The sequence below is a fragment of the Salarias fasciatus genome, chromosome 17 (assembly GCF_902148845.1).
Source record: "Salarias fasciatus chromosome 17, fSalaFa1.1, whole genome shotgun sequence".
In the NCBI taxonomy this organism is placed as follows: Eukaryota; Metazoa; Chordata; class Actinopteri; order Blenniiformes; family Blenniidae; genus Salarias; species Salarias fasciatus.
In genome coordinates this window covers 6,601,458-6,616,985 of record NC_043761.1, presented here as the reverse complement: position 1 = coordinate 6,616,985, position 15,528 = coordinate 6,601,458, and the positions used below count along the sequence as shown (strand labels likewise).

The 15,528-nt window shown below is 42.9% G+C and overlaps 2 protein-coding genes across 8 annotated transcripts in view; both read left to right on the top strand.

The window, feature by feature from the left end:
* The window catches only part of mybpc1 (myosin binding protein C1), a 28,229-nt gene extending 21,873 nt beyond the window's left edge, over positions 1 to 6,356 (top strand). For all 7 annotated transcript variants that reach the window (XM_030113072.1, XM_030113071.1, XM_030113070.1 and 4 more), the window contains 10 exons: positions 135 to 269; positions 1,051 to 1,218; positions 1,309 to 1,397; positions 1,546 to 1,741; positions 1,853 to 1,992; positions 2,080 to 2,239; positions 2,727 to 2,863; positions 2,991 to 3,177; positions 4,498 to 4,536; positions 5,814 to 6,356. In XM_030113072.1, coding sequence (XP_029968932.1) covers positions 135 to 269; positions 1,051 to 1,218; positions 1,309 to 1,397; positions 1,546 to 1,741; positions 1,853 to 1,992; positions 2,080 to 2,239; positions 2,727 to 2,863; positions 2,991 to 3,177; positions 4,498 to 4,517 — 1,232 coding nt within the window. In that variant the 3' untranslated portion in view covers positions 4,518 to 4,536; positions 5,814 to 6,356. The remainder of the gene's footprint in view (positions 1 to 134; positions 270 to 1,050; positions 1,219 to 1,308; positions 1,398 to 1,545; positions 1,742 to 1,852; positions 1,993 to 2,079; positions 2,240 to 2,726; positions 2,864 to 2,990; positions 3,178 to 4,497; positions 4,537 to 5,813) is intronic.
* A 1,165-nt stretch (positions 6,357 to 7,521) lies between these two features.
* chpt1 (choline phosphotransferase 1) lies at positions 7,522 to 15,323 on the top strand. The gene is made up of 8 exons (XM_030113283.1): positions 7,522 to 7,930; positions 10,942 to 11,089; positions 11,294 to 11,435; positions 11,647 to 11,731; positions 12,180 to 12,311; positions 12,388 to 12,546; positions 12,684 to 12,809; positions 13,926 to 15,323. Exons 1-8 carry the CDS (start codon positions 7,691 to 7,693, stop codon positions 14,040 to 14,042), a joined length of 1,149 nt encoding a protein of 382 aa, XP_029969143.1. The 5' UTR covers positions 7,522 to 7,690; the 3' UTR covers positions 14,043 to 15,323.
* The last annotated feature ends 205 nt before the right edge of the window (positions 15,324 to 15,528 follow it).

Here is a 15,528-nt window from a genome sequence, read left to right as displayed (position 1 = left end):
AGGGAAAGGCGCCTTTCTCACGTGTTCATGACTTACCAAAATGGATGTTTTCTGAACTCGCTCATCCCCGTTGTCGAGTGATTGCAGCCCTACGGCTCTCTATGATCTCTACAAAAACCTTTATCTCCCCACAGCTGTGACCAGTGAGCCCACCATGCTGGTCGTGGACGACGTGACGGACACCACCGTGACCGTGAAGTGGCGCCCCCCCGAGACCATCGGAGCCGCTGGGCTGGACGGATACTTAGTGGAGTACTGCATAGAAGGAAGTGAGTCGGGCTGCACATTGCTAAAGACCCCCGACAGATAATAACGGCCACAAAATGCGGAAATGTTTGAAGCCTGCTGTTTATGAGGAAGTTAAAGACAAACAGGACATTGTGTTTGCATTCAGCAAGTTCACAGGCACAATCAGCTTGTCTACTACCGCACATCATAAAAGTCTGCTTCAGTTGACCCACATAGGCTGCTTTAAAAGCCTCGTTTTGAAGAACTACTTTCACAGATTATTTTGACAGTACTTGGGACAAAACCAGTTCTTAAAAACATTTAATTCTGAAGGTCAATGTGTTTCTAGGATAGACTCATATTCACAACTATGTCCAAATCACCAGTTGACCCAACGACCCAATTTTTTAAGCTCTAATACCATGAAAAAAAATTCTACCTTATGATATAGACATATATTTGTTGAGAAGAGAACTTTGAAGTCAAGTGACACAACCAACTTTTTCACTGTTTTATTTGATTCTTCTTCTTTTTTCCGGTCTTATTTGCAATTATCAGTCAAAAAATGGTTATTATTATCGAGCATGTTTTTGCTTTGTGGTAGCCAAGGTATTTCAAGAAAACCCATCCATTCATAGTGAGAACATGCAAACTCATACTTCTCATATTCAGGTACCAATGTCACAGAGTTGTCATACATCATTATCTCATAATTATTATTATTTTTTAAATAAAACAATAATAGCAAGAAGTTTACAAAAGTCGTAAAAAGGAAGAAAATAAAATAAAATCTGAAAGCTGAAACTGTTTTTCTTCCCGTAGGTAATGACTGGACGGTTTCCAACAAGGAGCTGACAGAGAAAACCAGGTACACCATCACTGGGCTCACACCGGGGAGTAAGATCCTAGTCCGAGTCCGAGCCATCAACGCCGCCGGGGCCAGCGCCCCACGGAGCCTGCAGCACGCCGTCCTGGTCAAAGAGGTCATCGGTGCGCTCCGAGAGGTTTAGCACTCCGGACATGTAACACTTACACACTCAGATCTCAATAACAAAGGTCCTGGTCTCTTTCTCTCCTCAGAACCACCAAAGATCCGAGTCCCGCGACACTTAAAGCAGACGTACACTCGCAAAGTGGGAGAAGCAGTCAACCTGGTGGTGCCGTTCATGGTAAACCTCCCTGTTTTATTAACGCTAAACCTCCAAGCAGGAAACTGATTTAGTGTTACTTTTTGTTTGGGGACGGCAACTTACTTTAATTTACAAATGCACTGCTTTGTGTGTACAGTTAATTTTTTATTTAATTGTCTCTCTTTAGGGCAAACCACGGCCGAAAGTGACCTGGCTAAAGGAGGGCAAGCCCATAGAGCAGACCCACGTCAGCATCCGTAACACAGACTGCGACAGCATCATCTTCATCCGTAAAGCAGAGCGCAGCCACTCTGGGAAGTACGAGATGACGGTGCAGGTTGAAAACCACACGGACACAGCCATCATTGACATACAGATCGTTGGTGAGTGGACTGATCTTGCTTCTGAAGCGTGTTAACAACAGGTCAGTGCTACTGTGAATGTGACAAATAGGGGATTCTACCGACAAGCATTCTTCTCCCTCTGGTTTACAGACCTGCCCGGACCCCCGCAGTCTGTGACTATTGAAGACGTATGGGGAGGGAATGTCGCTCTGGTCTGGACCCCTCCAAAAGACAACGGCAACGCCCCAATAACAGGCTACACCATTCAAAAAGCAGACAAAAAGACGATGGTACAAGATTAACTTCGACTCAACCGAATGAAAGTGTGCAGAAAACGATGGCAGCGTTCACATGACACGCTTCGCTCTGCTCTTCAGGAGTGGTACACATGCATTGAGCACTACCACCGCACCTGCATCACCATCACAGAGCTGGTGGTCGGGAACGAGTACTTCTTCCGGATCTACTCTGAGAACATGTGCGGTCTGAGCGAAACGGCCACCCAGACCAAAAAGAGCGCTCTGATCGTCAAAGAAGGTACAACCAACTGCATGTTTGTCCGTGTGGATGGACGATTGAAAATACACGTTTGCCCTTTAGGATTTTTTTTTTTTTCATTTTATTTCTGATGGGGGAAAATGTTTCCAAAGTTTTCACTTTGGAACAAATCGCCGTTATTTCATTTCAGAGATGAAGCTGCTGTTTAATTCTCTGTCTATATGTTTCACAGATGTTATCTGAAAGGTACTGTCAGTGATGTGTTCCACCCCAAAGTGAGCCTGGTGCACACGGGGGTTCGGGGTATGACTGACAGGCCCTTAAACGGAGGTGTCACAGTCTCAGCCGCTGATAAATAATAAAAAAAACCCACATTGTCTTTTCCCTCATCACATAGGGATTTCCCCACATGATACCGCTCTGCACCAGTATCATGCAATACCCCACTCCTTTACCCCCTTTGCCCCCTTAACCCCTTTACCCCCTTCACCCCCATTGCCCTTCTATCCCCCATCTACCCCCGCAGGAAAGCAACTGAAGACGCCAGAGTACAATGACCACGACTTCAAGGAAGCGCCCAAGTTCACGCAGCCGCTCATCAACACTTTCGCCATCGCCGGCTACAATGCGACGCTGAACTGTAGCGTTAGAGCCAACCCGAAGGTAGGTGGGAGAACGAAATGTAAAAGAGCAATGAATGTTCTATTATATATACTATTCTATTCTATTGGTAATACGACTGCCAAAGTAAATCTCACGACGCTGCTGACATTTTTGTGTCCTCCTGTAGCCCAAAGTGATCTGGATGAAGAACAAGATCGTGATCCTCGACGACCCGCGCTACCGTATGTTTAGCAACCAGGGCGTGTGCACTCTGGAGATCAGGAAGCCGAGTCCGTACGACGGCGGCATGTACACCTGCAAGGCCGTCAATGACCTGGGAGAGGCGCAGGTGGACTGCAAGCTGGAGGTCAAAGGTCAGTGTGGAGCGGGAGGTGATGTCCATGTGCCTCCCTGAGTACCTGGGTCTGGTTTCCCAAACTTACTTTAACTTTATTCCATGTATTCAAGCCTTAAAATTACAGATCTCAGCATTCCTTTTTAAGATTTTGGAGACTTTGCTTCGAAAGGCTTGAACATGCTCATCTTTCTGTAATGACTTGAAATAAGAGAGGCAACTTTGGGAAGCCATCTCCACCTGGGTGCTCTCTTCTTTGAACTGTGTGTTGCAGTTCAGCAAAGGGCCGATTTGAGCGGTGGACATGTAAGTATCTGCATAGCGTTGCACCAGCTATTCATAAATTCTTTACAGTTTTTCTTTTCTTTAAAAGAATTGTGGTGGCCTGTTGAATTGCACCACTGAAATGTAGAAAATGTAAAATCAAGACGAATAGTGAGCAACATTGCGCAAGTTTCTCTGAAAAAATATCAGGGTTTCTTCTCCTGAACTGACTTAGTTCATGACTGAAGAAAATTTTATTGAAATAGTAACGGTGGCTTTCCACTACAGACATAAGCTTCGCAGCTTTACATAGACTTTTGCCAAGATGATTCATACATATGTAAAACTGGCAAAAACTTAACATTTTATCAACCATATAAGTGATTTTAACCTTCTTTTGTTACCCAATATAATATTTTTGCTGAAACACTCCAAGATGGCCTTTAAAAACATATTCACACAGTAAAATCAAATACTAGAAATTACAATTTTCACCACAAAACGACAGTATTATGAATTAAATCTACAGGTGTATTATCATGTTAGGCTAATGTTAAAAGTCTGTGTGGTGCAACTCTTGTTAATGTCATAATTTGGATGTATTAACTTTAAATGTCACGCAATATTTGATTCTATGAATATCTGGTGCAACTGGCTCCTGGACTCCATTTCAAAATTAAGTATAAATAATGACAAAATAATAATCCATTCATGTGTGTGCGGTGCACATAATATCTGGTGACATTTTCCCTTCTGTAGAAATTGATCCCCTGTGTTGTCACACGTCTGTATTCAGCCCAGTCCATCCAGCCATCCTGTCCATCATCACAGCACCTCGGCACACCGGTCACACCTCGGCGGGCATTACTTACAGAGCTGTGACCTTTTCTGTCTCCTATTATTTAATGTCTCCATCTTAAACTTGTTTTCCACAGACTCCGGTGTCACCTTTATGCCACATGGTTAACTCCTCATATAAAAGAGATCAGTAATAACTCAGCAGGATTCCCTGGTGCACACATATAACTCCATGTAAAACACTGTGTTAACCCCTCTTCTCTTCTCTCTCCCCCAGTCCAAACTCAAGAATTGTGAATGTATGTTCTCATATAAGGTAAGCTTTCATATGGTTTTGGCATATGAAGCTTATGTCATTCATTATGCATCTTTCAGCCAGCCTGTGTAACCTCGCTTTTCTCGGTCGGCGAGCGGGACTGTTGCAGGACATGAAAGCAGGACCCAAAGAACGAACGTGCCGCTCTTGCATGACAGCTTCTGCCAGGTTCTTTTACCTGGAAATCCTTCAGCTGGCTGACTTTGAATACTCAGTCTTGAATATGTTGATTGATTGTTGGTGTGATACCGTGTGACTTGAAAGTCTGTCGCTCATGTAACTTGTGCCAGGAATAAGGTGAGTACAACAATCTGCAACGACTTTCTAACCTCTGCAAGAAAATCCAGAGCATCACTGGTGTAAGCTGAGAAACTTTGTGCTATGAAGACACTGGCTGCTGCTGAGCAACATCCCACATCTGAAGAAAACATACTAAGTGTTGTCTCCTTGTTGCTCTGTGTTTGAAGCTGCCTGGTGAATGGCATATGCATAAAAACAGCAAGCACAGATTCTCTTACAGCCGTGTTTTCTTGCCTGTTGTATATGACTTCATTAATCTGGATTTTTGTAAAGATGATGAAGCTACTTTATACATGGCTATGAAATAATCAGCTGCATCCCAGCACCACACTACACACTGATGCTAATCATGGATGTGTTTACTGCCTTTCTATGGTTATTGCCTTTATTTTCAAGCTGTGTTGAGCAAGTTTCTGAAAATGTGTATTTAATTGCATTTACTAGTTCCAATACATTACTTTTGTCCACTCGGTTAGCCCTTAATGTGCATACAGATATATCATTACAGTTAAGCTGTCATTCATTAGCTGAGCTGGCAGCACTGCTAGTGTCAGGATAATGGCAGATTCATTCAAGTTCAGCTGAAGTTCCGCCAGTTAGTGGGAGGAAGATGCTCTATAATCTGGATATTCGTGCTTCTTGAAAGAAATTTATTGACAAACAGCTAGCAAAGGGTGCAGCAGCAGCAATTAAAAAGCTGAGATAAATGACCAACATTCAGACGCAGCAGACAGAGGTGCGCCGGTTCATAAAGTCAGTGTGTAGTGTGGAACTTGGACAAACTGATTTACAAAGTGACAATGCATTTTGACCTCTCCTCTCTCCGTTCACTCATTGCCAAGTGTTGAGAATTCGCACCCTTTCCGCAGCTTTCTTCTCCTTCTCCCCCTTATCTCACTCCCCCCTTCTTTTTACCCTCCACACACGCCTTCACACCTCTCGATAACGTACTGAAAGTTTCCCTTCTTGACCTTCAGGAGGCTTCACCTTCTACGAACTCATGCAACGCGGAGTGCCCCTGCACCTGATTGACAAGTACATGAATGAGACGAAGATTGTCGAGCCGCAAGAGAAGTAAAACTGAGCACAGAACAAAAATAAGACAAAAAAAAAAAAAAAAGACTTTCACTTTGCAGACCTCTGCCACCACGTTGTGACCCTCTTCTTTTACCTGCTACAGCCTGCTGGTGGATGGAGGGAAGCGGGGCAAATGGAGGGTGGTGTACTGGTGTGTGTGTGGTGTATGCAGATTTGGAGCTAATTTCCTGTTAGAAAAAAGTTCATCTTTGTCACCCTGTTTTGTTTGAAAGACTCAGCTCGGATGCAGTGTTTCAGCTCAAGCTTTCATGAGGACATATAGTGTGTAAAACATATACAAAGCGCTTGTTGCACAACACACCTGCAGTATTCACATGTGGATTGTTATCGGGAATGCTTGTTGAAGGTGCCAGTGTACTTCTAAGGATTGAGGATGAGAAATGAGAATGTATGAACTGAGGTTTGGTGTCATCTACGTGGAGGAAAAAAGAACATAGAATTAGAAATGTTGAAACAAGTGAACATGTTGACCCTTCTGATTTGAATCACATGACAACCTGTTGATTTCACTTCTGTGTGGGTTAATCATGTAATATGAGATCAAATGTAGAGATTTAAAGTCATTATTCTGCATGACAGATTCTGATGATTTTTTGGATTCATATTGCATTTAATTGAGGCTCAGACTCATGTGTGCATGTCTTTACATTTGTAATTATGACCTATGGATTACAATAAAAGGTACATTTGAAAAATATGTATAGCTGTTTAAAGAACTGTTCTTTGATCTGTGAAACTTTTGAACAGATGAATGGCAATACTAACCTATTCTCATGCTAAAATGAACACATTTGGCTGTAGTCAATAAAATGACAATACATGTAAACCTTTTAGTATGTGATTAGATACTCACTGACATGTTTGATGTCAGAAGTGTCAAATATTGGACAAAACATATCAATAGCAACACTGATCAGAAAAATGTTTGTTCCTGAGTATGTTTGGGATATAATGAGTTTTTAGGGGGAAAGGAATTCCTTTTACACACATTCAGATCCAGGCATACACAGATAACAGACACTGAGTTTATTTGGAGACCCTAAATTATCCCTAGGTGTGAATGTCATGTGTTGTTGGTTGCACTGTGGTGGACTGGAAACATGTCCAGGGTGTATCCTGCCAACCCATGGGATTGATCCTGCCCTTGCCCTCAACCCTGCACAGGATAAAGCTATGTAGGAAATGGATGGATTATTTTTGTGTATAGCTATATAGAAATATTTATGAGACAGAAGGTGAAAGAACACATTTAAAGGTATGCACAAGGCATTTTACATGTCAAGTCAGAGGTTTGCTTATTTTTTGAAGTGTCTTGAAGATGGGATGTTCACATGGGGATTGGGATGTGTTGTTTTTATTTGGTTACAAAACACTAAGAAATATATCACAAAAAGTTTTTTTAGAATCCTAATAATAATCACAGATATTGTTAGCATAAAAGCCAGTGTTTTCTGTGAATAAAATGAGTTTCAACCTGCTGAATTTTAAGTTTATTTTAAATTCCCGGTTCACAGTCACGTGTTCCTCCCTGACCGAGGGGTCCTGCACGGAGGCGCTCCGGTGAGAAACATTTGGTTCCGTCTCTTGGTTCCGCTATGTGGACATGGCCTCCTCCTCCGCTGCCATACATTTCCAATGAGCTGCCACTCACTGGGACACAGCCTGTAGCTCCGTCCGAGCCACCTTCCCTGAAGGATTTGGGGGGAGGTGAAGTTTACAGCGGTACTTTCGGGTACTAACGGGAAGGAGAACAATAATGCCACCCTTCTTGTGGCCAGAGCCGCTGTCAGCCGCTCAGCTGAAGCGGCTGGAGGAGCATAAATACAGCGCTTCGGGTCGGTCCCTCTTCGAGCCTCCGTGTCAGATCTACTGGAACTGGCTCGTTCAGCAAATCCCCACTTGGGTCGCACCAAATACGCTGACTATTGTCGGACTGGCGATCAATATCCTCTCCACGGTGGTGCTTGTGTATTACTGTCCCACGGCAACAGAAGAGGTGAGTTGAAGCGACCTTGGCTGAAGTTTTCTCACAGACATGGCCCCACTTGCGCGTCCGTTTCTGGTTTGGCACGGCATGCCGTCCTCCGTTTAGAAATAGCTTAAGTTGAGCTAAAACCGTATCGTGTGAACTTCACACACGTTAAAAACTGCGACCGGTGGCAGTTTTCGAATCACTAAAACGCACTCATAAATTCGGCATACATGTGAAGCAGACAGATGATCGTGTGAAAATATAACTTTAACTTTATTAACGGGGTCATGCTGCTTGCTAACGCCCTCGGTAGTGTATTTTGGGACCGTCCAAACAACACCAAACGAGTAAATTCATAGACAAAACGAACGCCTTGTAAATGCTAATATCAGCCGATTTAAAGACAATCTCTCTGTCATTCAGAATAGAGGTGTGATATAAACATGTCGCGTTTTATTAGTCACACAGATGCGTGTTTGCTTGAAATTGGGAAATTTGTAATCGCATTAGGCGTAACACGGTCTCCCCTCTGGATGACTGTTTTGGGGATAGACGCGCAGTCACGTGGTATCTACGCCTGCGTTGTTGGAAAGTTGACAGCTTGGATGTGTTGTTGTTGTTGTTGAAGGTGAAACACTTAAATTTGTGAAGATGAAATTATGTTTCCCATTCCCACCATCAGAGAGGCGGCTGGTGCTGATCACTTAATAGAATTAACATGCAGGCCTAATGATGGCACGAGGTAAAAATAACTGGGCTGATTGTATTAAAAAAGAGATCTGTAAGTAAATCAGCTTCATTCCTTTATCCTTATGACCTCCTCAAATTTAATGCCCTCACGTCCTCTTAGTGGCAAGAACACATGTACAGATTGACACATGAAACATCCATTCATATAAATATGGCTGCGACATGAACACATGCTTACATTTCCTCCACAAAGTACCAATCTAACACTGGTGACATTACAAGAATTTCATGCGTTCATATTCTCTAATGTGGTACATTAAAGTAGAAATGATAAATCTCACTAATTTTCTTTGAAATGAAATGCTATCAATGTAGAATGATTGGTTCTATACTGAAATGGTACTGCCATTAAAACAAACGAATAAAAGGGGATTTTAATTCCAATCGAAAAGTCTTTTTTTTTGCTCATCTGACATATCCAAATTACCAAATCTTTTTATTTATCTTTTGAAAATCTTTCATTTTTTGGGTTTGTTTTTTTGAATACAGAATGAACTTTGAAATACTAAAAATGGGTTTTAAAGGGTAACAATCTTGACAATGATTAAATGTTCTGAAAAGGTTTGAAGTTGTGGAAATGATTGATGAAAAAAATACTGATTGAAGTTTAGTCCGGAGGAGCATGAAATAATGCAAATGTATCCAAAGTTTCTGCCACAAGTTTTAACGCAGCTAAAAAAGAGCATGCCAATAAAAAGCCAAGGAAAAATGGACAGAATAAGGGTTAAAACAGCAGAAACAAATGATAAACCAAGCAAATGAGCCAGGAGATGACCTATGATCTACTAAACCTGTGTCTGCAGGTTTAGTCAAGCCAGTGCTGCTGCGGCGTTTATCAGATTTACACCTTTGTCCAGTCATGAAAACTGTAAACCCAGTCAAAGTCCATGCAGCTCACTCTCGCTGTCAGATTCTGCAAGTAAAACACACGTCACGGTTCCTTCTAATTGTATTAAACGTCTGACTATCATCCACCTTATTTTGTGGACTTTCAATGCATCACAGCTGTGTAAAGAAATGCATATTTGAGGAATTCACAGGGCCGTGGTACCAGCAGGGCTCGCCCTGAAGTGACCTCTGCGATAAACCTAAACAAGCAGACTCTGTCCTCGACAATCCACGAGGCGTTCAGGGCCCAGACACAGAAAACACAGTTCGAAGAAGAAAAAAAAAAGCTGAAAACTGCAAGGTCTCTGAATGTTTCACCCAGCATGGGATTGTTGATCTCTGTGGAAATGCAGACTCGGTGTGTGTGTGTGTGTGTGTGTGTCTCCTGCACACTCACTCATTGTGGTTGGAAACACACCATGTGGGCCTGCAGTTTTTCCCCAGATGGTCCGTGACCTCCAGCCGAGGGTCTGCAGCCAGCTGGAGTCTCTCCTTCTCCACCCTTTAAGATGAAAACACTGAATTAACTTGTGGAAGTTGTAGAGATTGAGGCGTCGTCATCAGAGCGCCGTAAGATGACTGTCGGGTTTATATAAATGAAACGTTATGAAAACACAGTCATCATTTAATTCAGATTTTTTATAGAAGAGAATATATTGAGATGCATGGTAATCTGCAGAAAACATGTTAAAAGTGGAAATCATGAAAAACACTACAAAACAAAATTTTCATTTCAGTTTCACTGCTGAAACACGTCAGTCCAGTTCATATTGTTTCTATTAAATCCCCTCTTACATTTTTTTCCTCCCTCCCCATTGAGAGATTTTAGAGGTCTTAGTAAAGTACATTTTTCTTTTACAGTTTATCATCCCTTTGTGGTCCATAATGGCTTACTTTTTTTCCCACATAACCATGTCAACAGTATTTAGTAGACCCCAGTGTTTGTTTTTCTTGATATTCCACATTTATCCAAGCAAATCATTTCAGATATATTTATTTCTGTTACCTGGATTATTCTTTCTTTATACTTGTTAGTGTAAATGTATGTATTTTTTTTTTTTTTTTTTAATTTAAGGCCAGAATAACCTCTGGTGAGTAGAAATGTGCATTAAAAGCATATACAACTAGCATGAGTATTCAAGTCTGTTGTGACAGTTTGCATGTGTGGATTACTAGAATCGGGTGTTTAGGCTACAACATGACCAAACTGTTGACTCGTTTTCTCCAGAGTCCTTGAACGTCTCTCTTTGGCCAAACCAGCTGCTTCACAACCCAAATACCTACAGCTGCATGTTACAGCGCTTCACTGCGATGTGGATCATTAAAGGACTCGCACAGCTGCTCGGAGATGAGATTTATTCCTCCTGATCTTAAAATTATTCTCTCTCTGTCCTCAGGCTCCATCATGGGCGTTCCTCATGTCCGCTCTGGGCCTCTTCATCTACCAGTCTCTGGACGCCATCGATGGAAAACAGGCCCGGAGGACCAACAGCAGCTCGCCGCTCGGCGAGCTCTTCGACCACGGCTGTGACGCCGTGTCCACAGGTGCTCCGCCTCTTTCCAAAGTGACACGCAACCAAGCTCCTCTTCACAATAAGACATTTTTTTCATATTTTCATAATGATTTTGATCCATTTTTACATTTCACATATGTCATCTGCTTCCTGTTCTAAAATCTATTGAAAGCATCATTTATTAGGAGATTACAGATATTTATAATGTGATTGTATTTTTTATTTTTTTTGCCAGTCTTTGTGGCTGTGGGAACCTGCATATCCTGCGGAATCGGACGGTATCCAAACTGGATCTTCTTCTGCGGTTTCATCGGGATGTTCATGTTTTTCTGCGCTCACTGGCAGACCTACGTGTCCGGCACACTCCGGTTCGGCCTGTAAGTCGCTCTTTAAGTGAAAGTTGATTTAATGTAAATCTTTACAGACTGATTCAGAAAAAGAATAGCTTCCTTGGAGCTGTGTGTATTTGATAACTTAAAGAACATTTTTTTTTTACTTAAAAAAACAGATTTTTTTTTTCCCAAACACATTTGTCAGTAATTGATAAGCTGCTCTGCTCAGTTGGATTGTCTCCGTGTTTCCGCTCAGCGTCGACGTGACGGAGGTGCAGTTCGCCATCATCATCATGTACCTGATGTCTGCGTTCGGAGGAGTGAGCCTCTGGCAAACCACGGTACCCCGAAGCTCCACGCCTCTTCACCTTCCTCATGCACACAGGGACACTCATTTCAGTTAACACTTCTAGTTTCTCTCCATTAGTCTTTTTTTTTTTTTTTCACACAGATTTACGTAGTAGTTTTTTTATTTCTAGTCGTTTTTAAATAGAATTTGTGTTTTACTTCTACTCTGCTGCCTTTGGAGGCTTGACTTAACGAGAGAAGTGCAAAGGTAAATATGGTAGCTTAACGCCATGGCCTCGGGTCACCTACTGGACATGATCTGGCTCACCGAAGCCGATGATGTCCCGCCCCCCCGCATTGTTTCTCCTCATTTCTTTATTTTTGGCTTTGCTCTCCCGTCACGCTCGGCATGCTGCAGCTTCCATATTAGCGCCTCTCTTCTGTCTGTGTGCCGGCAGCTCTCTGTCCTCTCTTTAACTCGACCTCCGCGTGTTTCCGCAGTTGCCCGTCATCGGACTGCAGCTCATCGTCTTCCCAATCATCGGCATTGTGGGCGGCGCCCTCTACTCCTGCTACAACTACTTCCACGTCATTTTGAACGGGGGCGTCGGTAAAAACGGCTCCACCGTGGCTGTGAGTGGCTCTTAACTCGACTTTCGGCTGGTTGCACTCTGTTGAACGTGCCTGATCGACGGTTCTCGCCGTGCAGGACACCAGCGTGCTGAGTCCCGGCCTGCACATCGGCCTCATCCTCACGCTGGCCTTCATCATCTTCAAGAAGTCGTCCAGCCATCTCTTCGAGCACCACCCGTGTTTGTACCTCCTGGCCTTCGGCCTGGTCATCGCCAAGATCTCCAACAAGCTGGTGGTATGTCGTGCAAAAAGTCTAAATACCTGCAGAAAGAATGTAAAGTCTGAGTTAGAAACCCAGCAGTAAACCGTGGTAATAATTATCCTACATTAATCTATGAAATCTGACCTCCAACTTCGTTATCTCTTCTGCAGATAGCGCACATGACCAAGAGCGAGCTCAGCCTCCCCGACACGGCTTTCATCGGGCCCGGCCTCCTCTTCCTCAACCAGTACTTCAACAGCTTCATCGACGAGCACATCGTCCTCTGGATAGCGATGGTCAGTACCGAAACTAGACTGCAGCTCGGCCGCGGCACAAAGTCCCGTCTAATGCTGGTCTGAGTGGAACGCTCAGCCTGTTCACCTCTGGAGGATCAAATATTCATTAGAAGGAACAAAAATGGACTTTTTCCATTTTCCTGGTGATACGGAATCTGATTTATAAGGGATGAAAGATGGTGCCGAAATCATTCAAACTGGAGTTAAAACAATCAGGACATTTAATAGTGAAAATAAATAAGAACTACACAAGAAACGCAATTTTAGAGCTGAACGAAAACTATTTTTTTAAATAATATTTTGAAAAATGATTCATCCAATACACATATAGAAATTTACTGATTGTAGGAATTTGTAAAAAAGGTTACTTATCAGAAATACTGAAATATTATCTAAAGTATTGTGATGTTTCTCATACAGCCTTTTAACTCATTTGGATTTTACCAAAAAGGGATTAAATCCTTTCATTTTCCTTACATCCCAGCTGAATTTCTGAACTGCACCACACCGAAGCGTTTGCCTCCCGCTGCAGTTCGGCGCCGCGCGTCGTCTGGAACGGCGGCGGGTGTTTTCAGACAGGCGAGAACCTGCAGGACGGGTCGGGACTGAACGGAGTCCCACGTCAGCGAGACACTCCCGCTGCTCCTCCTGATCTAATCAAGGCGTTCAAAGAGCAGCCGGGTTTTACCGGAAGGAGATAAAGCGGCGTGCGTGCGTGCGTGACGTCGGAGCGATCCAGAGGCGTGACGGCGGGATTTGTGGCTGCGGTGACCGGTTTTACTTCACTGCGGCTCCAACGTACCTGTGCAGAGCTGAAACTCTGGTCGAACGGATCTCGGGTGGGGCCGAATGAAGCTTCTGCAGCAGGAGAAACTCCTCTGCTGCTGCTGCTCGTTGCGCTCGTCTGCCTCGGCCTCAGTCACACCCGAGCAGGTTTTCCCACCCAAACAGGAACATTTCGAATGATCCTATTTAAACTGGCTCTCTGGCATGTTGTCAGTGGGATTACTGTGAGTCTTTGATGTAGACTTTTCCATCGTTTTAGGACATGATTGACTCTCATCATTGACCTCCAGGAGTGTGTGCCATCCGTCTCACCTGTCCTCCGATTCCCAGGTGCTGTCCCTTGTGGACCTGTCGCGGTACTGCACGGGCGTCTGCCTCCAGATCGCCTCCCACCTGCGCATCCGGGTCTTCAGCATCACGCCGCAGAGCCACGCCCACCGCGACTGACGGCTTGCCCGGCGGGAGGAGGCGGGGGGGGACGCAGATCTCGCCCCGCTCCTGAAAGCAGACGACGACGAGGAGAAACCCTCGACCCCGAGCCACTGCAGCCTGGACAAAGTCACCACCTCTGACTGAAACTGCCCCAACAACTCCAAACTAACAAACAAACAAACAAAAAAAAAACAACTAACTCAAAAAATAACCACAAAATGCACGAAGTTTCCTTTAAAATCCTGATTCAGTGCATGTTGTCAGAAGAATGCATTTTATACAAAAGAGGAACACAAATGTTTGAATTGGTGTTTTTATAGCTTGGGCAGATATCAAAAACTTTTTTTATGTGCTTTAAAACTTTAAAGAGATTATCATATATTTACTTAACACAAATATACGACAATCACCTTTAATGTTTTGATGTGTGCCCGAGGTAAACAAAAGTTTTCTTTATCAGTTTATTTATTGAATCTTAATCTAATCAGGGTTTAAAAAGAAAAATAACGAAGACGACCTTTAAAACCTCAATCGATTTCCAATGAAGTTTCAATGTGGGCTGTCAGGCTGTGGACGACCTGTGCGAAGGGTAGTGGGGTTGTTGGTGCTGAAACTTTGTTTTTTTTTTTTTTTTTAAACCATCTTTACTGGAAAATCCAGATAAAAAAAAAAAAAAAAAACTCCAGGCTGAGCGCCTTCGACTGATGAAGCGTCAATAACCGACTCGTTCTGCTTTCTCTGTTCTTCTCCCTGAAGGGCTAAAAACTTAATTCTGTGTGATTGTACAGAAATGAACTGAAGACGCCTTAAGATATTTTCTCCTGTAATTACTGTTGTTAATATTTAAAGCAACTTTGTATTATTTTTTTTTTTTACTTCGGTATAAAACCACACACAATAGTAATAAAAGCTACTGGAAGGTTTTGTTTTTTTTCCACTGTTCACACATATGAAGTTTCTCACTTGTTTTCTATTGTATGTATCAGTGAATCATTTGGGTATTGAAGATTTGTTGCATTATCAGTTATTGTACCTTGATTTAATCAGCACCACTCATGATTGAGGTTAATTTGGATTTAAAGGGATTTTCCTGCAGAGTCTGTAGAGGTTTTGAACACAAAGGGTACTTTTGATTTTGTTTGAGTGACTCTCTTCCCCCTCAGGTCTCGTTTTCTGCAGGATTAACGGACACGGCGGAGGGGCGTGTCCTTCATTTTCACCACTTATGGAGAGACTTTGGAACTATGCATTTGGAGAAAAAAAAAAAAAAAATGCGACTCTGATTTCCAACACTTTCTCTTGCACTGTTCAGTACTACAGTGAAACATTTCTACTAATGGAAGCGAGTGGAGACGATTGTAATAAAGACAATATTTTTCATCTGCTTTGTTGCGACTCTGTGGGTTCGGCTGAAAACTATTTCATAAGATGATCAAAAAAGGATATGAACTACTTTTTCATGAGCAATCGGTTTAGAACTATTCTGCAAAATTGTAATGAA